This window comes from Hyalella azteca, unplaced genomic scaffold, assembly GCF_000764305.2.
Source record: "Hyalella azteca isolate HAZT.00-mixed unplaced genomic scaffold, Hazt_2.0.2 contig3272, whole genome shotgun sequence".
Lineage (NCBI taxonomy): Eukaryota > Metazoa > Arthropoda > Malacostraca > Amphipoda > Hyalellidae > Hyalella > Hyalella azteca.
In genome coordinates this window covers 14,180-41,650 of record NW_025933524.1, presented here as the reverse complement: position 1 = coordinate 41,650, position 27,471 = coordinate 14,180, and the positions used below count along the sequence as shown (strand labels likewise).

At 37.0% G+C, this 27,471-nt stretch overlaps 1 protein-coding gene across 2 annotated transcripts in view; it reads left to right on the top strand.

Annotated features, from left to right (window-relative positions):
* Window positions 1-18,268, top strand: part of LOC108666708 (vesicle-fusing ATPase 1-like) — a 63,571-nt gene extending 45,303 nt beyond the window's left edge. For both annotated transcript variants that reach the window (XM_047879521.1, XM_018153624.2), the window contains exon 13: window positions 18,099-18,268. In XM_047879521.1, the coding sequence (XP_047735477.1) occupies window positions 18,099-18,176 (78 nt within the window). In that variant the 3' untranslated portion in view covers window positions 18,177-18,268. The remainder of the gene's footprint in view (window positions 1-18,098) is intronic.
* Window positions 18,269-27,471: the final 9,203 nt, after the last annotated feature.

The following is a 27,471-nucleotide window of genomic DNA, read 5'->3' as shown; positions in this document are numbered from 1 at the left end:
TCAGGAGTGGCTGTCCGAGAATGTTCCCCACTTCATTACCAAAGATGAATGGCCCCCATCGTCACCCGATCTGAATCCTCTGGATTTTGGGATCTGGTCATACCTTGAGAGCAAGGTCTCGACTGTTCACCATCGCAGTTTGGACGCCCTAAAGGTCAAACTGCTGAAGGAGTGGGCCAAAATCCCGCAGAGTGTCATTCGTGACTCGTGTAAGGCTTTCTCTAAGCGTCTACAACTCGTTGTTGATGCAGGTGGTGGACATATTGAATGAAATTGTAGGAATTGTATCTCTGAACCTCTGCCTACATAAATACATTTTCAAACATTCACAATTGTGTTTCATTTCATAGTTCTAACCACTCAAAGTTGTAACGCTAAATATTGATGACCCTGTATGTATAAATAAATATGAGAAAAATCACATTTATAGCTTATTAGTTACGTTAAACTGGACAAGAATAAGTAGAGAAGCGTGCTGGTACCCTAAATGCAACTAATTGGCAAAAAGAAAGCTTGGGCTACAATATCAATCTTTTTTTGGCATATTCTTTGTTCAATAAATTCTACTTACATGGCTCCCTTGAACAATTAAAATATATAAAATACGCCATCTTAAAAATCTATCACTTCCTATGATTTTCAAGCTACAGCATTGAGATATGTACTATTTGATTTGTAAAGAAAGATCCAGAGAATGGTCATAGCTTTTTTGTAATTTCGTTATAGTTTGGATTATATTTTGCAAAAATTAAAAAAAAGGCAAAAAATCGCCCACACACACAAAAATAAGAATTTGGAAAAAAGCTAAGACGACTGCTGGAAATGATTTTTACGAAACGAATGATATGTATCTCGATGTTTTAGCATGTTAATTCAATGAAGAGATATATTTTTAAAAGACCCCCTTTTTCTGTTTTCTATTAAATTCACATTTTCTCTAAATTTTTTCTAAATTCACACATAAAAAAAAGACTCAGATTTCTGTTTTACATATGTAAACCAAGTTTCACAGTGATCCGTTCATAAATAAAAAAGTCTTTATGTGACCTACATACTCTTCTTAAGGGAAGCGTCTGGTGTAACATTTTGAATTTTGGCTTTTCCGGTTTTTAGTCTCATCTTAAAGCTGACATTCTGCTCTATCCAACGGTACCAAAATCATCTCTGTACGTTGATTTATGCATTCACGACAGCTTGCTCCAAAAAATGGAATGTGAAAAGACATTTTCTTGTTAAACATTCAACGGAAAAACATTTTCAGTGCCATGAGTGTGATTATGCTTGCTCTATAGAAGAAAAGTTGAAAGCGCATTTTCTTGTGAAGCATTCTACAGAAAAACCTTTTCAGTGCACCGAGTGTGATTATTCTTTCACCACAAAAGGAAGTTTGAAAATTCATATTCTTTACAAACATTCAACAGAAAAACCTTTTCAGTGCACCATGTGTGATTATGCTTGCCCCGTAAAAGGAGACTTGAAAAACCATTTCCTTGCAAATCATTCTACAGAAAAACCTTTTCAGTGCACTGAGTGCGATTATGCTTGCGCCAAAAAAGGTAACTTGAAAAAACATGTTATTGGGAAGCATTCTACAGAAAAACCTTTTCAGTGCTCCGAGTGTGATTATAGTTGTGCCACAAAACATCACCTGAAAAATCATTTCCTTGCCAAACATTCGACAGAAAAACCTTTTTTGTGCACCGAGTGTGATTATGCTTGCGCCATAAAAGGAACCTTGAAAAAACATTTTCTTAGGAAGCATTCTATAGAAAATCCTTTACAGTGCTCTTAGTGTGATTATGCTTGCATGTACAAATGGGAACTTGAAAAGTCATTTTCCACGCAGGCATTAACAGAGAAAGATCCATCCGTGCTATAAGTGTGACGATGTGTGTCGAAAATGCATGTTTGAGTAGCATCTGCTATCCAGAGGCTATCAGAATCTGCTTCAGTGACCCAGGTGTGAGGATGCATATTTATGTAGGAGAGCTTGAAACAGGAATCTAGTGCAGAACATTTGATCTTTTGAGAAAATAGGACCAAGCTATGTAGAGTACCTAACCCATGGCCCCACTGCCAACAAGGAAGAGATGCTTAGCTCTTCAATGCCCCTCGATGGTGGCAGTCGCTGGGGTTGGCATGGATTTGAAATGGAACAAAGAAGCCAGGATGACACCGGTCGCTGGTGCTCAGTCATAGGAGTCATAGCATATTTGAATAGCATCGGTCATATACATGAAAATAGGAGTTTAGATAGATATAGTGGTTGTTATAGACATCTCGTATCTTATTTGGTATTTCGTTTTGAATAAAAGAAGAAAAACTTTAGTGGTAATGAAGATCGTGTGCCTTTGGCTTTTTGGGGCTTGATGTGTCTTGTTGTCTTTTCAGTGACAACCTTATTATTAAGTTTGATAGATTAATCAGTTTGTGTCGTTATTTAATATAGTTCTTTCATGAAGGTCTGAGGTAATTTAATAATTTTCCTATAACTATCACAGGGATAAATGATAGGACGTGTACTTACTTATTAGTAATTATTATAGATAGGATTACAACTGAAAAGGTAAAGTTAACAGCACTGCGAGTTGGTAGCAAGTACTGCTACTTTATTGTAATATCAGCAGCTATTTTTCTTGAGGCCTTCTTGAGGGGCTGGCAGGCGTCAATGTTGCGAGAGTGGCAGTCATGCTCCTAGGGATAACTGTGTTGCAGTTATTCCCAGGTTTGCTAACTGGCAGTTTCTAACTCTGCTGACCATTTTCTGACAACAGACTACTTTTTTATTGTTATATAGATTTACTTCATCAATAATTCAGTAATAGTTAAAATTTTGCGATGGCTATGGTTCACTGTATTTCATATCTTTTCTCGTATTTTCAACCTTCAGTTGCAGAATCCTATAGTTAGCCCCGTATTTTGAACCTTCAGTTACATAATCCTCTAGTCACCCTTGTATTTTCAACCTTTAGTTGCAGAATCCTATATTTAGCACCGTATTATGAACTTTTAGTTACTCAAGATTTAGTTCGGTCAATCAATTGCTCTTCCTCAGTCAGGAAACTTGTTTAGTTGCAACAACTTGTTCAAAAAAATGTTTCCGATTTTATTTTGCAATGAAAGAGAATTTATTTCAAATATTAAGACGAATAATCACGATTATAAATCATCTTGTATTTGAGGCTTGTTGAAGCGATACTTAAAAGCTGAAAAAGTTGCTAGTTTGTCTAGCATAGAAATTTCAGGAACTCAATTATTTGCTCCTTGATTTTTTCATATTCTGCATTCATGTCTGCTTGGAAATCGTAGTAGCGTTCACTTATCTTTTATAATTAATTGTTCAGCTACAGAGAGTTGTTCAACCTGAGAACTAATCTACAGTTAAATATGATCTCTTTAACACTCATTGTTATTTTTCTGGGGTGTATACATTAGATATTTTTGTGGTTTAAATTAAGTTACCCATTTTCATCAACTCTCTGAAAGTCGGGTTCGTGTCTCACAAACGGCATGTACGAACGACGCGACTCGTGGTGCGTGGCTTCCATTCGTGTGCATGTGAGCGTGCGTGCTTAACAATCAATTGTGTCAAGCTTATCTGCGTTATCTCCTTCGTCTGAACGTGTACTGCTTCTCATCTGTCGTGCCCTTGAACATCGTGCACTAGTACAGATATGGGCCACGTATCTTCTCTTATCAGCCGCTTCCCCTTATCGGCCTAATATCTGCATTATCAGCTACTTATATCCTCTTATTTGCCTGATATTGTAACCGGGGATTACTCTTTCGCCACAAAGCAAATCTGCAACGTGCTAATTTCATATTAAGATGATCCCGTTTTAGGACCCTAGTTCTGTGGTGTCCTTCACCAAGCGGCCTATTTTATACTGGTGGCTTGTGCTGCCAGACCCTAATGCTTGGGTGAGTATTTAGGTTGGTTTTTTTTTATTGGTTAATTCTTCAGATTGTAAATAGTGGAGACTCTGATTGCAAATGTGTTCATTTTATCTCAGAGTGCTAAGTGTTAAATCGATTTATGTTCCACGATTCAAAATTGGTTACTATCGTTTTAGTTTACTAGTTCTCATGAATTGCTTCTCATTCCTTTGGTTCCAAACGAGTGTTTGTATATTATTATTTTTTGTCAGTTTAATTCCTATTTCATTGTGAATATTCTTTTAGAGGGAGCATGGCTAATTTAGGATTTTGGAACATAATTATTCCCCTCATAGTTTAACTTGATCAGCACTAAATTGAACTTGAATGCTGCGTGTTATTTATTAATGATACTATTTTATGCTTTTAATATGTCATAGCGTGTGTATTGATTAGGTATTTCTTCTGTGCAGTTACTGCTTGTTGTTTCTCATGCTCCTTATATCACACTTTAATTTACATTTGAATTTACATCTGAATTTGGGTGTTTCAATTTGCTTATTTAACTCAATTTTACCGTCAATATTGTATAACCACTCGGCTGTGAACGGACAACCCATAATCTAGTATACTTTATATGTAGCACTGTTTTATTCTTCCACCAAATCAATTATAGACATCATATGGTTGCCAGAGACAAAGTGGGTCCTTCACACTCCACCCGCATCCACGCGCCGGCAACAATATCTGCATTAACAGCCACTTATCTCCCAATATCGGCCTGATATCTGCATTATCGACCTGATATCTGCATTATCGACCATTTATCTACCCTTATCGGCCATGTATATACCTTATCGGCCGCTTATCTCTCCTTATCGGCCTGATATCTGCATTATCAGCCACTTCTCTCCCCATAACAGCCTGATATCTGCATTATCAGCCACTTCTCTCCCCATATCGGCCTGATATCTGCATTATCAGCCGCTTATCTCCCCTTATCGGCCTGATATCTGCATTATCAGCCACTTATCTCCCCTTATCGGCCTGATATCTGCATTATCAGCCACTTATTGTTTCTGCGACCACCTGATGGATTTGTACTGAGGGTCTGGGTACTATTGTTCCAAGTATGACTAAGGCAGGACAAGTGAAACACGATTAACGCTAGAACTATTATAATAATAACCTGGCTCGGTGAGTACAGAAGGACGGGGATTGACAGGTACAGCACAAGTATGTGCCGGAGGAGCGGCTAGCTAGATGACGGCTAGGCAGTACCGCTACAACTGACGAGCGATGCACTGCTCTGGCTATATATAGTCCTTAACAGGGATGACGTCACTAGGCGTGACTCTACCATGTGGGTACAGAACAAGCTATTAGATGGTGACGTATTATAATCTAGATGGTCATAGAAGATGACCGGACAGAAGTCTAGTAGCTACTTCAAACTATCGCCAGTCATGAAAAGATCCGGTCAAATGTTACGAGTTTAGATCTATGAACAAGGCACGAAAAGGAAAAGAATCGGCGACAGGCCACATCAGGCCTACACTTCAGCGCCGACATCACTATGTTATGTTATTAGAAGTTCCAATGTTCATCACAAGGGTTTTCTTTCATTTTTTGTATCATAACTTATTTTTTAATATTCTGATGGATATCTCGACAATTCATTGTAGAAAAGTGTTGCGTGTTAAGTGAATCTTATAGGTACTTGAATGAATCTTGTACATGAATGTTGGCATTTATTTACGCATCTTTATTTAAGTATTCATTGATTATTATCCGGAATCGCCTCCATTCCAGTCACCGACAATTCATTAACATACAGTTGAGCGCACTGCAGGCTTTGACGTAGCAATTCAGTACAAAATTCTCATATTATTCACAAACTTGACTCCCTAGTCTAAAATGAAATATTAATGTGGAGGAAAGGTTCCGAAACAACTCGTTTCGCGTAATGCGAATATTGGGTATACAAGAGGACACGTCTGTTATTTTATATAATAAATGATACAACATCTCTCACTGCAAATTCAATCAATGCAATGACATGCCCGCCATTACTTCACTAAAGTATTGTTTGATATGACTTTCATTTATGAAATAATTAAAATATATCTCACTCCTCACTTCACATGCGTCCGACTTCTGGCTTATCAGTGCTTCGTTAACGTAGCCTGCTTACCTTTGATATCCATGTGCTTTCTATCCTCGGGTCTGCACACGCGTCCTGATTCATTTATTGAACTACTAATATATAGGAAGAGCTCCAGGCATGCCTGTGTAATAAAAAAATGTAATGACGATTATTTTTGAGAAAAATATTTGCTCTGACCCTCCTAACTAACTTCTTCCACTTATGCGTCGCAAGGAGTTATTAACTGATATTATTAGTTGTTAGGGTAATTCCGTAGTTCGATCCAATAAGACATCTGAATTTCCAGCCACCGGCTTGAGAAACGTCAGTTGCTCGAACTGTTGAATATATTTCGAATATTGTACTGTTGAATATCCATCATTTGTGTACTGTGTTGTGCAGCGTCTCTCATGCTTCACTTGTGTCCATTGTGCTTCAATAGATAAATAACTTACGAGTGTTACGTGTGGCTTCGCATCTAATTTCAAATATCTTAGTTAACTTCTGCGTGGTGTGGTGTTTGGTAAAAATGTTCCAATTCTGCAGGAAAAAGTTATGTCTTTCGAAAATCCAATATGAGAAATCTACTTGATATTTTATTTTACCCATGCGTTCTTTAGGCTTCGATGAAATATATTGGACCGACACGAGTTGAAACCTTCCACTGTTTGTTACGTTCTTGAGAGCTGACCTACGTTGTAATGAGAAAGAACTATCCATCTTACGGTACGATACTCTACCCTCAGGGGGGACTTCTGACGCGTGTCTGTGCTCGTCAGAAGTCCAAAGGAATTTCGCGCTCCTAGGGGGATTGTTCCTGAGCGCCCCACCGCTGAGCTCGCGGTGTCTGACTGCAGGTCTCAGTTGTGGGGTTAAGTTATTATGCAGGAAGGATTCCTTGAATTTCCCTTCTCTGTCTCTCTCGTGCGGGCGTTTCCCTTCTCTGTCTCCCGTGTAAGCGACCTCTTGTTCGAGTGTCTTCGGTTCTGTTGCTTTTCACCTGTCCCTCCTTGTCACTTCGTCTCTTTGAGATGCTAACGCTGCTTCTTTCGAGCCAGCTTCAGCGGGCTGGACATCCGAGACCTTCCACCCCTTGTGGGTGAAGATTAATTTGAGATTTTGAATAATTTAGACCTTTCGCCTCGCTGGCAATGGTATCTTTTGACCTCCGTTGCGAAATAGCTTGATAGCTGAAGCGCTAGCAAACCATTATACTACTACTTGTACGATACTTTTCTCGTTTAATGCTGCAACAAGCACGTTCGCAGAGTGCTGTGTTGCTTTCATACGATTTTTACATGACTTATTATTAGGTTAGGTTAGGTTAAGTTAGGTTAGGAAATAATTCATGCAAAAACCTGTAATAATTCCTGCGGCAGCGTATCGATAATTAATACTCACATTCCAAAATTCATGCAGATCCGTTAAGTATTGAAGGAATTATGAGTGTCCCAGTTGCTTAAAAAATACGTTTATTGGTTTTAATTAAAAAATAATTCATGTAGAATGCTGTAATAATTCCTGCGGCAGCGTATCGATAATTAATACTCACATTCCAAAATTCATACAGATCCGTCAAGTATTTAAGAAATTATGAGTGTCCCAGTTGCGCGAGTCCGCAGGCGAGTCCGTATAGAATTGTCGATCGAGTGTGGAAACATTGTTTAAACCTGAGCAACTTCCGTCGAGTTCTGTTTACGTAGATCTATCCATGGTTGAATTAATACTTATTAATTCAACCATGGATCTATCTGTTCGCGCAAGTAATAAATTGATTTTAGAATGTGTAGTATTGTAAGCCCATTCCGTACTACTGACAGTCATGCAACCTTTCTTTGAGCCTAGTCATAGAATTAGAAGCACTTCGTCCTGTATGTCCCTGCGAGGTGGTCTGAGCTACTTAGGCTGCAGAGCACGACTCTAAGGTATGAGTTTGACGAGGTCAACTATTGTTTTCTATATTTGTTATTTGTGAAGATTATATCGTGCTAATATAGTCAGATTATTTATTCATTGGTGTTAATTGTAAGTATTGTTGTCCGTCCTCTAGGGCACAGCGGAGTCCTTCTCCTCTCGCGACTCCCTCTCATTACGTCGCTACTCTCATTATTGCTCTCAGATAACTCTTATGCGCCACTCTGCCTAATAGTTAGGATAATTAGACTTGTAAAGATCTTTTGTTTATTGAACCTTGAGATAACAATCTCACAGAATGTGACACCGATAGTTTGGTTATCTGTTTCTGGCCCGATATATACAGAACACGAGTGCCTTCAAGTGTCGTTCGAACGTGGAATCTATCCAGCGCATAGCGCTAGGAATCGAGCGCATGACTGCTCACCTACAATTTTTTCCGAATTCTTCGGATAGGCACGAAAAATCCTCGCAATTCTTCAAAATGCATCAATAAATCCTGATAGAATAATCCAGTGCAGCGACCCGTGAATGTAGCCTGCAAACTGACCCTCACGCGCAGTCCGCAGCGAAAATTGTTTCGATCCATGGTTGAACTAGTAACCATGATTTCGATCTGTCGTGTTCACTCTGCGTGTCATCGCGCCTCAACAGAGCGCATCGTCAGATAAGTCTGCATCGTTTGTCTGTCCATCTTTAACAATGCCAGTGTTCGAGCTCTTTCACCGATAATAACCCATGCTTGAATTGCGGCAAAATGACTTAAATTTACCAGGCTTCACTTGCATCAAAACTTGTCAAAAGGGTTGGTTGAAATGTCGACAACCCTCACTTGTTGGGCGACAGGGGCAGGTGAGCTGGCTTTATCGGAGGCTATTATAGGTGGCAAGGCAGTCAGGGCCACATTAATTGTTGCTTTCATACGTCATATAAGTAGCTTTCCTGGGTAAAGTTACTTTTTCTCCGTAGTGAGTGGAAACACCTGATAAAGAAAAGTGGCGGGTCTTAGGTAGTAATCAAAAAAATATTACATAAATGCCACATAAATTAGGTAGTAATCAGCTGATGCAAGGAACCAAGAATAGACCAGTTCGCAAGAACAGACAGGAGATAGACAACCGTCACCGCGTTATGTAAGATCAACCACCCAACTGAAGCTCAAGTGGTTTGCATAATCGAATACCCGTCGCTCAGATACTGTTAAATATAATTATTTTAACTAGGGTTATGTAATTTTAATGCGATGTAAAACAGTGCGATAAGGAGAATGTGTCGGTTATTATAGGTTTTTAGTTATACTTATGACGATCAGAGCTTTTAACCATGTTAATTGCTATGTCTGAATATAGCGAGTAATGAATTATCGACCATCTAACTGAATCACTAAATGGATATAATTATGAATATCAATAAATTTAATTCCATAAGTAGCTCTTGATAAGGCATTAAAATTGCAGGCTGCTGTAATTTGACAACATCGACGCCCGCGATCCTTGGCACAAACCGGTATAATCAATTACACGTGTCGGACAATTTTGCGGCCGGAGTCGCGGCTGGTCTCCATAAATTCAGAGAACAATTTATATCTTTCCAAAGTAATGAATCTAGCTCGATGGAACTTGGAAAACGTATTTATTAAGACCTAACGATTGTATTTAGCTCGTGAATTTTTTTAATTTCGCCTTCATTCGTGAGTTATATGGCGATACTTGCCGAAATTCGAAGTGAACGAGACATTTCTTCCCAAGTACTGAACAGATTTGAACGAAATATTGAACATACAATCCTAACTATCAAACGGTGATGTTTAGCTCGTAAAAATTTTTCAGATTTTGCCTTCGTTCGAGAGTTTTTTTTTTGCATTTTTCCCTCATTCATGATTTAAACAGCAATACGTGCTTTTAAATTCGCAGTGAACAAGAAATTTCTTCTATAATACAGAACAGATTTGAACGAAAATTTGCATATGAGTACCTAACCTTCAAACGGCGACGTTTAGCTCGTGACAATTTATTCGATTTAGCCTTCGTTCGCGAGTCATATGGATATACGGAGAAACGGCCGTCATCCAGACCGCTTAAGGGTTTCGCTTCAAACCCCGAAAAACCCTTATTCAATGGTTTTCAAACCATGGGTTTGGCTTAAACTTGCATTGACCAAGAGCCGTATACGGTATACGTATAGCCGTATAAGTCTCAAACAAAAACAAAATGGTAAAAATTGTTACGAGCTAAACATAACCGTTGGGAGGTTTTGTATTAATATACAAAGTTTAGTTCAAATCTGTTCTGTACTTCGGAGCACATTTCTTGTTCACTGCGAATTGAAGCACGTATTACTGTTAAATTCACAAATGAGAGTGAAATAAAAAAATCGCAAACTAAGGCAAAATAAAAAAAATTTCACGAGCGCTAAACATCACCGTTGGATAGTTTGGAACTTATATTCAAAATTTCGTTCAAATCTATTCACTACTTCGGAAGAAATGTCTTGTTCACTTCGAATTTCGGCGCGTATCGTCACGTAACCCACGAATGAAGGCGGAATTAAATAATTTTTTCACTAGCTAAACATCACTGTTAGGTCCTAGTAAATACGTGTACCAAGTTTCATCGAGCTGCGTTCATTACTTTGGGAGATATTCCATGTCCACTGGCGCCGTGACACCGGCCGCGAGTCCGGCCGTAAATTTGTCCGAGACGGATCAATTAAGCAAAATACCTTCCCAGTCCCTCCTTTAGGATTCTCAAGCGCAGTCTATGTCAATAGGGTAATCACCGTAATGGGGTCATTTTGACCAAACGTCGCACATGTCTGCACCGATTACGTGTTCAAGGCACAAAAAAGGCAAGTACAAACATTTCATGAATCTTTTTTCTATATATTTTTAGTCTGAAATGATTGTGAGTTGTATTTAGGAAGAGTTATATTGAGTAATGATCACTTACTAATTAGTGACTCGGCAGTATTCACCGTAGCTCGTCAATTATTGCCAAGTACAACTGAAGTACCGTAGCTTGGTATGAATCTGCCGGGCCGGGAATCAAAGAAAACATTTTTAAATGAAAGAACAATTTAAAAAAATTCTTCATATAGTTCAATTGCGGTGAACGCGTTAGTTCGGAATTTGATTGATATTAAGAATAAGACAACAGAAACAGATCATGTAGATATGCATAGCCATGTCACCCATGTGTATAGGCTAGCTATAACTTGAAAAGGATGGTTCTCCATAGCAGTTATCATTTCTATTTTTCTTGACAGTCAAAATTGTCTAGCGTTTTATTCTCTGCCATTTTTACTGGATAAATATTCCTAGGGCGAAGTCGAACCAGTTAATAGCAGTTATGATTATGACTTATGAATGTGAAAAGACAAGTTGATATTGTATGAAATTATTATTTGAAATTATTATCAAGAATAAGAAAAATAAAGACAAGTTGGTATGATGAAGTCATCAGTTAAGGTGAGGGGCATTGTAGGATTAATAATAATGATTAATTTTAAACTAGAAAGTAATGTTTTTGGACTGTAGTATGCATCATATTGACTAGTATTGAGCTAATGAGCTTCTTTCAAGTGATTGCCTAATGCCTCATATTAGCTAGCTGGCTGGCTATTATAAGATGTAATTGCATGGGCCAGGTCACAGGTGCCCCAATGAAAGTGCAGTGCTCTTTCATTATAAGCATCAATATTTGTTTGCATGAATCCTTCTATTTCTGTTTTCTCAGTCAAATTATTTCTGTAAGATAGGTAGTATTATCTCTTTACTTATAAGTACTTTAATGAAATTTGGTGAAGTACCTAAATGATGTTCAAATATTTGCCTATAGAATAAAATTATCAATTTAAATTTTTGTAATTGAAATTTTGAATGAACAAATTATCATTTGAATGAATAAAGTAAAATCATATTTTTTGTATTTATTCACGTATTTAATTTATTCATTTTTGGCTGAATAGGAGCCATTGGTGGACAGTTTACTGACCAAATCAGAATTATTGCTGTATCTTTGGGTAAGTTTGGGCAACTTTCCTTGCATGCAAAAGCTACCTAATTGATGTTTAGGTCATCAACATGGCTCCAAAAGTATGTTTTTACCTATATTATTTTGATGGTTTTTGCACCTTGATGATTCCTGCAGGGCTGCAGCTGTACAAAACAAAGGTTGATTCTACTGTTATTTCTACCTTTGTTCATCTCATAATGTGCTCTCTTGGGTAATAAATAATAATTGAACTTCTTTGCATTTTACACCTTCCTTGTGCCTTGATTATTATGTGAGTAATGTGACTATGTACCATTTGTATATTTCAGTTCAGCATAATAATTCCAGAAGATCATTTTGGAATTATTGTCATCATCAACTGCTATAAACCTTGCACAACTGGAAGCAAGGACAGAAGCATTTACCAAGCTACCAAATCCAAGCCATATTTTACAAATGGCAGCCAAGGTGATGACAGAGGACCATATTATGAATTTTGGTATTACTGAAATTTCAGCTTCTACAAATGATTTATCTCTTATTAACATTGAGAAATTCTGCCCATGGAGCACTTACAAGCACTTTCTTATCCATTCATATTAGTTCTTCCACTGCATGTCTCTTGAGTTTTCTATGGCTTTTGATCTATAACTATTCTTGATATTATTTTTCTCAGTGTATATTTTTTATGAAATTATTGCTGCAGTCTTTTCCTTATTAGACAAGTCTTTTTTCTTATTAGGTTAGTCTTTGTTGTAATTCTTCAACAACAAATGAAGAATTATAATTTATTTAATTTTTTTTCCTCGTTTGATTTTTGGGTTAGTTTATTGTCCAATAAAGAATGTATAAAAAAATAATATTTCTGGGTTAGTTTATTGTCCAATAAAGCATGTATAAATATATAATATTCCTAGGTTTGTTTATTTTGCAATAAAGAATGTATAAATATCTAATATTTGCTGCAGCTGATGTAATATTTGCTTTAATGGTTACTTTACTTTCCAGTAAATAATGTTCAAATATCTGATATTTCTGGGTTTGTTTACTGTCCAATAAAGCATGCATAAATATCTAATATTTTTTACTTCTTGTTGAAATTTATGTTGGTTTTATGCTTCAAAATAAAGCTGTTGCATCTCTCAATGGAATGTTTAATGACTTGTGGCTTTCCTTTTTATATCAATAGCAAAATTCTATCATTATTATTCCCTTATTTGACAGTGTCTTCCAATATGAATCTATTAATAATGATAGAGATCCCACAGCCCAAGCATCACATGCTGTATGCTGGTATCAAGTGTGTTTCTTTGCACAATACATTCAAATTGAAAAAAAAAATTACTGAAGGGAAAAAATAAGCATTGTTTTCTCAGTTCATTCTTGTATATATAATTTCTATTATCTCAATCCTTAGGTTTATATGTAAAGTAGTAATAATATGTGGGAGTTGGTATAGTGTCACTGTAGCAAACTTCATCTTTCTATGTGAGGAAGTAGAACTTCATTGTGATTTCTGAGTATGTAAAGTTCCACCCCCTAGCTGAAATTAAAGAGAGAGTAACATTTCATCTTCTTTACAAGGAGATGAGGAAGTAAAACGAGAGAATGTCAGGATGGGGATGTAAAATTTCACCTCTCATTAGAAGGATGTTAAACTTCCTGATGTCTCCTCAGGAGGATGTTGAATTCCATCCTCATTAATTCAGAGGATGTTGAATTTGCTGCTCTGTTATAAGGAGGATGTTGAACTTAATGCTCTCTAATTAGGAGGATGTTGAACTTCATGCTCTCTAATTAGGAGGATGTTGAACTTCAAGCTCTTTCATTAGGAGGATGTTGAACTTCATGCTCTCTCATTAGGATGATGTTGAACTTCATGCTCTCTCATTAGGATGATGTTGAACTTCATGCTCTCTCATTAGGATGATGTTGAACTTTGAGCTGTCTCTTATGGAGGATGTTGAACTTCATGCTCTCTCTTTAGGATGATGTTGAACTTCATGCTCTCTCATTAAGATGATTTAGAACTTCATGCTCTCTCTTAAGATGATGTTGAACTTCAAGCTCTTTCATTAGGTGGAGCTTAAGCTCTATGCTATCAATTTTCAGGACATAAATCTGCCCAGCCTGTCAAGTGATGAACTTGATGAGTTCACCAAAGGGGGCATCATCCCGCTCGGCCACAATAACAACGTGCTGGCGGATGGCCTCAATTTCATCCAGAATGCCTGGTGAGCAGATCCTCTCAGTGTGATAGTTATTCATCATAATTTTGCTTTTCTTCAATGTATTACTATATGTAATTAATTTTCCTGTTTGATATAATTAGCATTGATGTTTCCGAGTTTCTTATTTACTTAGTTTTTATTTCATTTTTTACTGGTTAGCAATAGGGATTCATTTGCCTATTTTTGTTTACAAATCAAGCTGTTTTAGTTGTTCTAACCAAAAATTTTGCAGCTTTCGCACAATTGTAGGCTGTAGGGTTTTGATAATATTGTATAAGTAATTTTATATTTATGCTAACAAATTGTAATTAAATTAAAATATGTCAAGTGTAACAAATGCCCTATACCTTTAGCATGTGCAGTATGCATTATATTTTACTTAAAAATTAACATTTTTTTAGTTTATCAAAATGTTCAACCTGTTATTGTTCATGAATCAGAGTGAATTCTGATTTCTATATTGATGGTAACCTATAAATGTATTGAAATCTCAAGGCTAAAAATAAATTCATGTGTCCTAGGGTGAGATTAAGAAATATTTAAATATCTGAAAATTCAGAGTAATGATGTATATAATCTCTGAATATTTTCCTATGTACCTGAAATCTTGTACACCTTGTATAACAAGCAGTAGCAGTTTTATAAATGTCAAGTATTATGAAATTAGAAAATTTTGTTTATGAGCCACCCTCTACTTCACATGCATGCAATTATGAGGGAAGTTCTCATGTCATTTAAAAGCTCTGAGCTCCATCGGGCAATTATTCCTTCAACATTTTTTTTACATCCAAATAGATTAATACGTTGACTCTGAAGTGGTACATATGTGTACCCAAGGTGTATTTCTCCAGGACATAGTGCTACATGTTTCAGGGTTGCCAGGTGACCTAAAAAACAGCCAAGTCTGCAAGCAAAAAGGGCCTATAACTATATATACTAATATATGTGTAGAGTCCGGTGTAAAAATTTCATTTATTTCTTTGTACAGTTTTTTAAATTTCACTAGAAAGTACTCTTATTATAAACTTGAGCTGGCCAACACCATTGAAAAAAACTAAATTGCAGAATTTGTAAAAAAAAAACATGTGGCAACCCTGGACTACATATATGTCCCATTTCAACTAGGTATTTGACACTTTTTTTTTTCAAAATGTATTTACTGTGCTGGCTCAGATTTATTGACACATTATACATATTATTCCTGTTGTAGAATGCTTAGGACCAATGGAAAATCAATATAAATCCTCAATTTGAGAATTTCATAATAAATGAAATAATGTAGTGCAAGATGAAGCAATGTGTTGAGAAAGTAAAGTTGTCTCCCAGCTCTCATTGTTTATTTGTCCTAATAATTTTTTAACTTTATTTTGTCTGTTAGCAGATCTTTGTACATTCAAGCCATAGTGTAAATATGAACAAAACTGTTCTGATTATAAATCTTATGTTGTCCATAAACTGTGTAAATTTATTAACTCCTTGAAAATTATGGGATACAAGCCAATGGTGGAAACCTGCTGTTAGCAATGCCATTGAGGAAATCTGTCCAGTTGAAGAATTATGTTATAATAAAAGTCATTATTTTTACTTCTAGTCACTCAACAACTGTACATGACGTTTACTTACAGTTACTCGACAAAGAGCAATCTTCACTGTATGCTTGTTCATGGCTCTGATTTGGCGGGTACGACGACCCTGGCCGCAAAACTTGCCAAGAACAGCAGCTTTGAATGCATCCAAGTGATTACCACTCGTCAGATGATTGGGTTCAATGGCTCAGAAAAGTGCCAGCATATCAATAAGGTGTGTGTTGTCTTAAGGTAATGAGCATTGGAACAAATTGTTTGTTCCTTCTTGAAGTGAACTTGTATGCCATGTATCCATTTCACCAGTTACGTCTATATGTTGATGAAATTAGGTATGAATCTTGTAGAAAGGCTGCTGTTGCTGTAGTTAAGACTGGTTGACGCCAACTTTGATTGAGGTCATTTGTCTCTGAAGTTCTTCCCACATTTTTCATTTTTTCATTTAAGCTGTGTTTATCTTATTTCTGCTTACTCATTTGACTAAAGATATTCTTCCTCTCAGATATTCAGCAGTGCATACAAGTCACCATTGAGCTGCATTTTCATAGACGACCTGGAAAGACTGATAGGACACTGCTCACAAGAATGGCAGTGCGAGTCCTATGTGTTGAACTTGATGCGCCGGCTGCTGTCGTGTCCACCTCCGCAGGTAAACTGTGGCTCTGCTCATATGGTTATGTTCTGCTAAATCATTTGGATGACATTTTTCTATAAAGTTTTCCAATAGTAGAATACCAACTTTATAATACCAAAGTACACCATTCAGGGTCATAGGCTGCTGGTGATCTGCACGAGCAAGAGGCGTGAGGTGCTGGAGGAGCTGGGGCTGCTGCCGATGTTCACGGAGGTGCTGCAGGTGCCCTACATCAGGGAGGTGGAGGACGTCAGGATGGTGCTGGAGGAGTCCCAGGCCATGTCTTCTGCTGATGTGATCCTAGTGACTTATTTGTGGGGTGATGAAGGTGCTGCAGGTGCCCTACATCAGGGAGGTGGAGGACGTCAGGAAGGTGCTGGNAGTAGTGGACGGGACATGACATGTTGCTGAGCGTCTGTTTTGTGATCTTTGATAAGTGGGCTTCGGTTGGGGCATTATAGGTGGCTGCAAGAGGCAATTGTAGCATGTGTAACTCAACCTTTGGGCTTGATACTGAATTTCTTCTGAGTTGCTGAATTCGTGATGGAGGATGATAGGTGAATAGCTTCTCAAGTAGTGTGAAAAGTCATTTCGCTAATATGGAAGAGTTAAGTAAATCTGTAATCGAGATTTGTATAAAAATATTTTTTAATTGAAGCCATTGACATAAGTGTATGTAACTTTGAATGTTCAGAGAAACTGATCGCGAATGAAAATTGAAATGTATAGAAAGCATCACAAATCGGTGATAAAATCAGGGACAGAATTATGATGCCAGGCAGCATAACCATAATTCCTTGGGTGCCATGATCTCGGGCGTTTATAACATTAAGGATTGTTTAGATGTAATCCATCCTAGTTATGCTGTGATTCTTTCGGTATGCATCAACTAAATGCTTCATAGCGAAATCTCTCTTCGAATGCTCAATCAATGGCCTTACCCCTCACACCAATGACCTGCACCATACCAATGAGTGAATGACCTTACCAACCTGTACGTTACCTCATGTTGACCTCACTAATGACCTGTACGTTACCTCATGTTGACCTCACTAATGACCTGTACGTTACCTCATGTTGACCTCACTAATGACCTGCCCACAGGTGGACGAGGTGTGCAGACACATCACGCACGGCGAGGTCTTCGTAGGCGTCAAGAAGCTGCTGGGTCTCCTGGACACCATGCGCGTCATGAAGGTGCGTGTATATCGTTATTTCTTCATAGCTTGGAATGTTACTGATAACAAAACAAGCAATAGCAGCAGGCGTGATGGTCCCTGCCTTTTGCTATTTATTACCTACCAGCTACCACGATGGTAGCAGGGATTATTTAAGGGATAACAAAACAAACAATAGCAGCAGGCGTGATGGTCCCTGCCTTTTGCTATTTATTACCTACCAGCTACCACGATGGTAGCAGGGATTATTTAAGGGATAACAAAACAAACAATAGCAGCAGGCGTGATGGTCCCTGCCTTTTGCTATTTATTACCTACCAGCTACCACGATGGTAGCAGGGATTATTTAAGGGACAACAAAACAAACAATAGCAGCAGGCGTGACGATCCCTGCTTTTTGCTGCTGATTACTTAAAACGATAGTAGCAGGGATTATTCAACATCAAGGCTTAGCAATATTAATCATAATTCTGCAAAATGTTAGTTGCTTGATTATTTTAAATGTTAGTTTTTCTTAAAAATTAATAAATACGTTGATGTGCAGGACGTGGATACGCAGGAACGAGTCGCCGCGTTCTGCAACCTGCTGGAGGACGAAGGCGTCTACAAGCCCTCTGCATAGGTCTGATTATTCCTACCAATGCCAGCTATTAAGCTTTTATCATATTTAATTTATTTCAATGATGCGAGTGAAGTAAAATGACGTTCTTGCAATTGTCAATAATTTATACCTACTTAATTAGGAACTTCGAACTCCGCCACTCAGGAACGGCTCAGGCTTGTACACGCGTCAAATTCATTAATTGAAATAGTTAGAAAACGGGATTCGGAGCGATGCTTGTGAGGTAAAAAATGCAGAATGCTAGATTGGTATTCACCGATGCCAGCAGCGTTAAATTATTCAATCTTGAACGATGGAAGTGTTAGGGATGTTCATTCTATGCGTGTATATCGTGTTGAGTTCTCACCTTATTGACATCTTCCACTTGATACGTCGCAAGCTGCCATTCACTCGATCTCATTACTTACTGTTAGGGGGATGTTATGGATAGCAAATCCAGTATGAGAATTTTAGCTGATGTTTTTTTAGCTGATGTTTTTTTAGCTGATGTTTTTTTAGCTGATGTTTTTTTAGCTGATGTTTTTTTAGCTGACGTGAATTATAATGATGAGAAATTATCCGTATTGTATTACTGTTTGACTGTTTTTTTCCTTGTCAATGATTCATGAAATCCGTTGAGAAAATGGTTCCCAAAAATGTCGATTATTCCCTCCTTGACCCAGTTGAAATTTTCATGCCCCATGTGATCTTGTAGCGCCTAATTAATACTGATAAATTATATTACAACGTTATTGGTCAAACTCAATTACTCATTGATCCAACTCTAAATTGATGACGTCAAATAACACGATATTCAAGAACTGATAATGGAAATAGCACTGCTCAATCGTCGTCACTTGAACAAAAATTTAGAAGCAAACAACTAATAGAGCAGTCGAATTAAGTGGTGTCGTTTCCTTCACAATCTGCCAAGGAAAATGAGATGTAATCTGAAATTTTACTGTGCGTAAGAGCTGTGATTGGAGATGGATGAGCCAGATGTCATCACTAAAAATTGGGACACTTCGGCCAGGATGAAATCAGCTGCCTCATCTACCATAAACACATAGAATAGAATGTTTTTAACAGGACTATAAGTATATCAAAGTGAACGTATCAGCTCGCTGTAATTTTTGCCACTTGGCTATTGAAGATCATACATGTAATTAGACATCAATAACTGTTGAGCACATTTGTCACCGAGTTGAACTAAAAAACACTCGTGCGTTATCCGAGTGTTTGCATATTAATTATCCGATATGCTCCGCTATTGATGTTACTAAATTATAATTTATCGTTGACGATAAGTACTCAGCATGGTAGCGGGAGCGGCAACCTGGTAAATACTCGTTCAGAATACAGAGACTATTGCTAGCAAGCACCTCTTTATGCGACACTGGAAATATCCTTCAAACCTGATCGCCGTTTTCTTTGCTTGTGGATCTGAACATTGAATGAAAACTCATCATTTTAGTGTTATTTTCAGACGCCGATAGTGCGGTTATCTTTTACCGCCCCATGCATGAAAACACAATGGAACACTAGTAAGAACGAGGATTCGTTTAGTTGATTTGAACGTCATTCGCCCTCTAGTAGGTGCCTACGAGCGTTGGTTGAATCTGGCGCTTTGAAAGAGTTTGAGAAAAGGAATCGGCCGCATGTAGAAGGGCCGTCTCATATATGTAAATTGAGATTACTTTTCATCAATTAAGTTGAACAATAAAGAATCACAAGTTGATCTAATTCATCCCTATAATGCGACAATGCAGGTTTCGACATCCACGAAACTAAACATCACGCATCATGAATAAAGTCTACACATATATCGACATCCACATTATGAATATAATGTCTTATCTCAGAAACAAAAACTTTAGTACGGATTTGACGACGTACATAATATAATGGTTAGATCTTCTTGTGACAAGAAGGTGGATGGTTGTGGTGGGGGTGTGGGCACTCGAAATCTTCATTGGACTGCAGAAAACCGATCAAAAATTTGCATTCTGTCAATAGTGCCTCATAACAGCGGGTGACCCACAGCGACTTCCCTGCGCTCGCACTGCTTGAATTATAAGGCGTAAATGAAATTGAAGAATTTCAAAAGCAAAGGCAAAATGAATGATGTGAATGAGCTTGGGAATATGCAATACATCAATGAAGCTAAAATTCTGGTGAACTTAGAAAATTTTTCACTTTTTTACCAGAGCATGGGTAAGTTGGTCGCTTATACGTAATTAAAGCATTAATTTAAGCTTCAAAATTGTGCATCAATGCTACATCCTTTAAAAACTTAAGACCATTCATATTTTAACGATCGTAGATAAGTAATTTATACAATATTTTAATAATTTCTGGCCTTTGAGTAGGCAGATGAAGCACGAGGCAATTAACTCAGTATGCGTGACTTCCATTGGTGTTCGTGTGCTCGTTTCAGAATCAATTATTGTGTTTTGTTTATCTGCGCTCATTCGTATGGAAGTGTATTGTAAACTCAGAAAAATAAGAGAAGCCTAATTCAAATATCGATACACTTTTTACCCTTGTGTGGGTATGAGTGACCCACTTTAGCCAGCATCAGGGCGTATCGGTACAGCGTACGCACTCTATTCCTGCTGTATGAAAGTGTGTCGTAATTTAGACAATTACCCATTCATTTTTGTTATAGTATACCGAGATTTCAGGAGCGATTTGCGGGTTCGATCCCAGCTACATGCAAGAGTTCTGGTATCTAGCATCATTGCGTAACGATTAAGCGTCCGAATTCTACTCCTGCTGTATGAAAGTGTGTTGTTATTTAGACAATTACCCATTCATTTTTGTTATGGTATACCGACATTTCAGAAGTGAGTTGTGGGTTCGATCCCAGCTACATGCAAGAGTTCTGGTAAAATCGGTGAGGAGGCCGGGCGGTTAAGTACAGCAAAATTGAAGCAGTGAGTTGCGTGTTCGAGACCGACAAGCTGTGAAAATTCAACGATATTCAGAATCGGCGACAGGCCTACTGGCCTATAGTCAAATAATAAGTTACTAATAGTTAACTAACAAGTGTCTTCCAATCAAAGAGGACAGATATCCTAGCATATTCTCACCCGCTGATCGTTAAAAAAGTACTTCATTTGCAACATTAAACCATCTTCATTGAACTTGCTGCTCCTCTGACTTTCGATCTCGTCTAGACTAGAGAATCATTTGGTGGCAATAGCAATTGCTACAAATTGTATGCACCAGAACACAAAATAATGACATTGTGACTCAGGGTTCAATTGAAATTATAAATAATTAATGACATTGTGACTTCGCTTCCATGACTTTTCCGTGAACTGAACCTCTTTGAAACTTCAGTTGCCGCCCTCGGCGCCTACAAGTTGCCTGTATAGTCAGCATAAGCAACACAAAACTTGAATAATACAAGACAAACCTCCCATTGGATAAATATCTGTATATTACCTCCCATTGAATAAATATCTGTATATTAGTGCGGCAAAAATCAAAACATTGCCTCGATATTTGATCGCAACAGCTTCATTGAACCAACCTTGCACTCTTCTTCCTCGTCACAATTACGACTTGAATGAAAATTACAATAATAAGTACAGTAAATTATTTCTCTCGATTTAATTTTATAATTTAAATTTTAGTTCATTAAAATTATAGATAACAGAACGTATTCAGATTCCGAATGCAATATAAAACATCTGTATTGATACCCTGTCACGATGCGAGGGAAAAGTTTTCCCCCCAGGCAAACAACGTTGCACTGACGTTTAATTAACGTTGATTCAACTAATAAACGTTTAGTTCAACGTTGATTCGAAGTCAGATGTGCGGTGGGCTGGTTGCCAACGCTGGAACTTCGCAAAAAGCCCGAGTAACATTCGAGAAAGATTTTCAGTGAACATTTTAGGGTCGAGAATCGGCTAAACTACGCAAAAAAAAATAAATAAAAAATAAAATACGCAAATTTGAACATCAAATCGAGTTTCATAAAAAAATTTCCTCCGGATTAAGAATGTGAAAACTGATGGTGAAGAATTTTAATCACAAGACATCTGATGTCGAATTAACGTTGAATTGAACGCTGTTTCAATTCAACTTTTCAATTCGTTTAGTCGAATTGAACGCAATTCGCCTGATGCACGAGCCAGATAAATCTTTACTTAAATAACCAAATAAATTATGCTGGCAAGTGGCAGCCAGTGGAAATAAAATTAAATAGAATACAATAAAATCAAAATCAGATGAAGTTTAAGATGAAGCAGCAAAAACTCTTGGCATATAGCAAAAAGATAAATTATATGGCGCAACGACAGCGAGTTTGAAGCAACAATAGGAATCGAGTGAATGACATGAGTAGCTTTAGTTAACTATTTGTCAACATAGGCTGCAAAATATACACTTCACTCACATATAAAATACTAAGAATAATATCTTGCGAAATACAGAAATCAAATCAATACAAAATTTTCTGAAAAAAAAAGATCATTACAAAATTTTACAAAATAAAAATAAAAAAGAAGCTCCGATAAAAATCAAATCAATACAAAATTTTATAAAAAAAAATAAAAAAGAAGTTCAGAGTTTGGGACGTCGCGCGGCTGATATAACCTATGCATATAATAGACTATAGTATACCTTATATATTTCCCCTTCAAGCGGTCCATTAACTTATAAAGCACATCCATGTCTTAAGGTAAATAAATATATATGTTTTTATAGATATATGGTATTATAGACATCATCTCTCTACTCTGCTACGTAAACATCTTCCCATAGATAATATATTGTAAACAACAATATGTCGCCATAGACGTTTGGAATAGATTGACATAATATAGTCTACATAATATAGTCTACTAGGGGAGTACTTGACTAGAACTTAATACCATCTAGGATAAGTAGACATACAGTATAGGGAAGCTAGAGAATTACTAGATATTGATAATACCTATACTCAAAATAATCAAGAGAAATCTAAGTGATAATAAAATAGAATTATTTACTCTTTTAAAGTTTACTCTAAGACCCGAAAAACTGTTTGAAAGTAATCATCTGATATAGTCCAGTTATTATAGATCAACTAACAACTCGCTAATTATAATACAATGCAGTGAATTTAGCTTCAAAGAAAGAAACTTTTCAAATTTTGCATAATTTCTTGAGTTGAACAAATCGCGTTAGAATTTCATCCTGAATTCTTTTAACAAAATTTAAATAAAGAAAAGGAAAAATAAAATAATAATTAATAATATGATATTTCAAAAAGACGTAATTTTGTCCATTGCTTTCATGAATTTCCCCACAAACAATTGAACATCAAATGAATGATGAACGAATGAACAACGCGCGACGATTTCAACTCAAAAGAATTATTGGTTTTCATCGAAAAATTTCGCTTTCATTCAAATTGCCCGCAGTAACGAACTTAAAATTTTCTTACAATTAAATCATAATGGAACGTCAACGAATGCGTCGCGGTGAAAAAAATAATCAAGGACTAATTTTGCCCTATTAAAGCCAATGGTGATTAAAATATTAAATAATTTTTATATCAAATATAAGTAATTTTTATATTCATGATAAGTTCGGCGGGTGCAACATCGAAAGCTCGGACGAGAAGAGCGACAAGAAGTGAGTAAAGTCACGCAGAAAAATTAGTGAGATTTTTTCAAATAGAAGTGCACTTCTAGCACTTTTGTGGGTCATCCAGGGGCCATACTTTCAAAAAAAGTTAAGAGATCTTAAGTTCATCAGCCAATCATTGACGGCCTTTCAAGCAAAATCAACCAATCATAGACAAGAAAATAGAGCGTAAGTACTTACGTTCACTTAACAAATTTTGAAAGTATGGCCCCAGATCCAGTTTGGTAAGGAGAACATTCGTATCATTGCTACGTGTGTTAGTATTTAGACAACATCACCCATTAATTTTCCTGGGTGAAGGCAAAAGACTAGTATTAAATGGCTCGCTAAATCAACCATCGAACAAATCATGCAACACACCACAGTCTTGAAAATAATGATTTATTGCTTTAAAATAAATATATGAAATCATTTGACTAACTAAGATGGAATTTGATCTAATGACTTTTGATCGACTAAAGAACTTGTTCGTTGAAGTGACTACTTAACATTTCGACTGTTAATAACAGCTCATAAAATGAAATAATTTGAATGTGAGACTTATTAAGGGGCGTGTAGGGGACGTGTTTTGGGCGTGTAACGTGCGGGCAACAGGCGCCTAACGGGCACGTAACAGGCACGTAACAGGCATGTAACAGGAATGTAACAGGAATGTAACGGGCACGTAACAGGCACGTAACAGGCATGTAACAGGCACCTAACGGGCATGTAACATGCGCGCAACAGGCGCCTAACGGGCATGTAACAGGCACCTAACGGGCACGTAACAGGAATGTAACGGGCGTGTAACGGGCATGTAACCTAACCTAACGGGCGTGTAACGGGCGCGGCGTTCCGCACAGTCCAGCCTCTATAACGGAGTGCCGGACCCGTTAATTAGCGGGTGAGTTAACAAAATAGGTGAGTAACTATAATCAGGTGAGCATTTAACATAAAATTTCGAGTAGTTTTTGATACAATAACAAGGAAGCTCATAGGTGAAGTCGATAAAAAAGCATACAAACAAGTTTTGATATTTCAATTACTTGACAAAATTCGCGTTTAGTCGTGCAATTTCATTGCCAGTTTTGAGGCCTTCAAATTTTGGGTAAATTTTATAAAAAAATTTTTTGATAAAAATCAAATTTGATAAAGCCGGCAATATTGCTGTAAACTTGATGAATGTCTTCATCAAGTTCATCAAAATTCAAACTTGATGCATTTTCCCGTGAAGTTCCTAGTTGAAAGTAACGAATTAATGATGAATATCAATGATAAATGCTGAGATATTCATCATTGATCAATGGTAAAGATCTGCGTGTACTCCCCCTGGTGGGGGAAGTCGTGCTTGGTGGAAGGGGAGGCGGGGGTGACCTCCTCGGGGGGGTACATGGGGTTGGGCACGACCATCTCCCCCATCTGCACAACCCCGCGGGGATTAATAGAATCGATTAGAATTTATCATTAGCACTTAATGTGATGATAAATGATATATCATCACAACTAAACGATGGATTATGTTACTACGTGATGATAACGTTCAACATTCATGACATCAATATCAGTAAAGTTTATTCAATAACATATATAACTAGTATATAACTAGTAGAGTTATGCTTGCTTATGCATAACTAGTAAATTTATGCTTGCTATGCATAAATATTAAAGTTATGTAGACTCCGAAGTGGTAAATATGTTTTATGTTTACAACGAAATGTATTTCTTCAGGTACATAATTCAGGGTTGCCAGAAGGCCTAAAAACGGCCAAGTCCGCGGACAAAAAGGCAAAAAAAGGCCTATAACTCAATATATACAGGTATATTTGAAGACTTTGGTGTATAAATTCAAATTTTTTGCAATTAAAAAAATGTAATTATGTACCTCTATCCTAAATTTTAGCCGGGCAACGCAAGTGAAAAAAAACGAAATCGCAGAATTTGCCCGAAAAAAACACCGTCGGGCATCCCTATTTAAAAATAGTGCAGAAAATGAATTAATATTATAAGATGAAGCAATCAAAGTCAACGTGTTAAGGTAAATAATGTTTATGTCTCTAAAAAGTTGCCGCAAATTCAAAATGAAGCGTTATATGTAGTAAGTAATAGTCTAATAGCGATGTGTGTAATAGTCTAATTAGTAATAGTCTAATGATAGTGATTAGTAATAGTCTAATGATGTGTTAACACCTTGACGATGTTATGCCGGTTACGTTACAGGTCAATTTAGTCAATGGTATGATTTACTATAATTACTTTTATTAATATATTATTACTTAATTATTAAATTATCAAAGCATATAATATGATAATAATATACTATAATATAAAGCAATAAATTATAAAAGATTTACTATAACAATTAATTTACAGGGGCGAGGCCCGGATACCTAATTATTAAATTATAAATGAATATAATACAACAATAATATACTATAATATAATATAATATATACTATATTATAAAGCAATAAATTATAATATATTATAATTTATTATAAGAAACAACGTACAGGAGCGAGGCCCGGACACTCGTAGACGGTGTAGTCCCTCTCCTCCTCCCCCTCCTCCTCACTGTCTGCCTCAGACCCACCGCCTCCCCCCGCCTCACCTCCCCCTGACCTGCGGGGGTAACTCAGTTAATGAGGTTAAGGGGTTAATAAGGTGAAGGGTTAATGAGGTTAAGGGTTAATGAGGTTAAGGGTTAATGAGGTTAAGGGTTGAATGAGGTTAAGGGTTAATAAGGTCAAGGGTTAATGAGGTTAAGGGTTGATAATGTTAAGGGTTAATGAGGTTAGGGGTTAATAAGGTTAAGGGTTAATGAGGTTAAGGGTTAATGAGGTTAAGGGTTAATAAGGTTAAGGGTTGAATGAGGTTAAGGGTTAATAAGGTCAAGGGTTAATGAGGTTAAGGGTTGATAATGTTAAGGGTTAATGAGGTTAGGGGTTAATAAGGTTAAGGGTTAATGAGGTTAAGGGTTAATGAGGTTAAGGGTTAATGAGGTTAAGGGTTAATAAGGTTAAGGGTTAATAAGGTTAAGGGTTAATAAGGTTAAGGGTTAATGAGGTTAAGGGTTAATGAGGTTAAGGGTTAATATGGTTAAGGGTTAATAAGGTTAAGGGTTAATAAGGTTAAGGGTTAATGAGGTTAAGGGTTAATAAGGTTAAGGGTTAATGAGGTTAAGGGTTAATGAGGTTAAGGGTTAATAAGGTTAAGGGTTAATAAGGTTAAGGGTTAATAAGGTTAAGGGTTAATAAGGTTAAGGGTTAATATGGTTAAGGGTTAATATGGTTAAGGGTTAATAAGGTTAAGGGTTAATATGGTTAAGGGTTAATAAGGTTAAGGGTTAATAAGAAAAAAGACACTGATAACTATGAATGGGTCATACGGTCCTAATAGTTCCACAGTTTCTTAAGAGCAGAGACCGAACGTATCAATAATATGCCATTTGCCGCCGTAATAAAACGAGTCAGTGTGACCCACATGAAGCAATAAGTGCGAGGCTATTTGGTTCCAAAGTTCCAACTATTTATCTGAAAGATGTAAACCGTCAAGGCAAACCCCACAGTTTTGCCTGCCGAGATACTAAAAAGAGATCAATTTTTAACAGGTTTTTCCTAGTGCAAATTGTGAGAAATTTTTGGCGTGGCTGAAGCCGCTACCTGCCTTATTTTTTCCAGTTATCATGAATATTGAA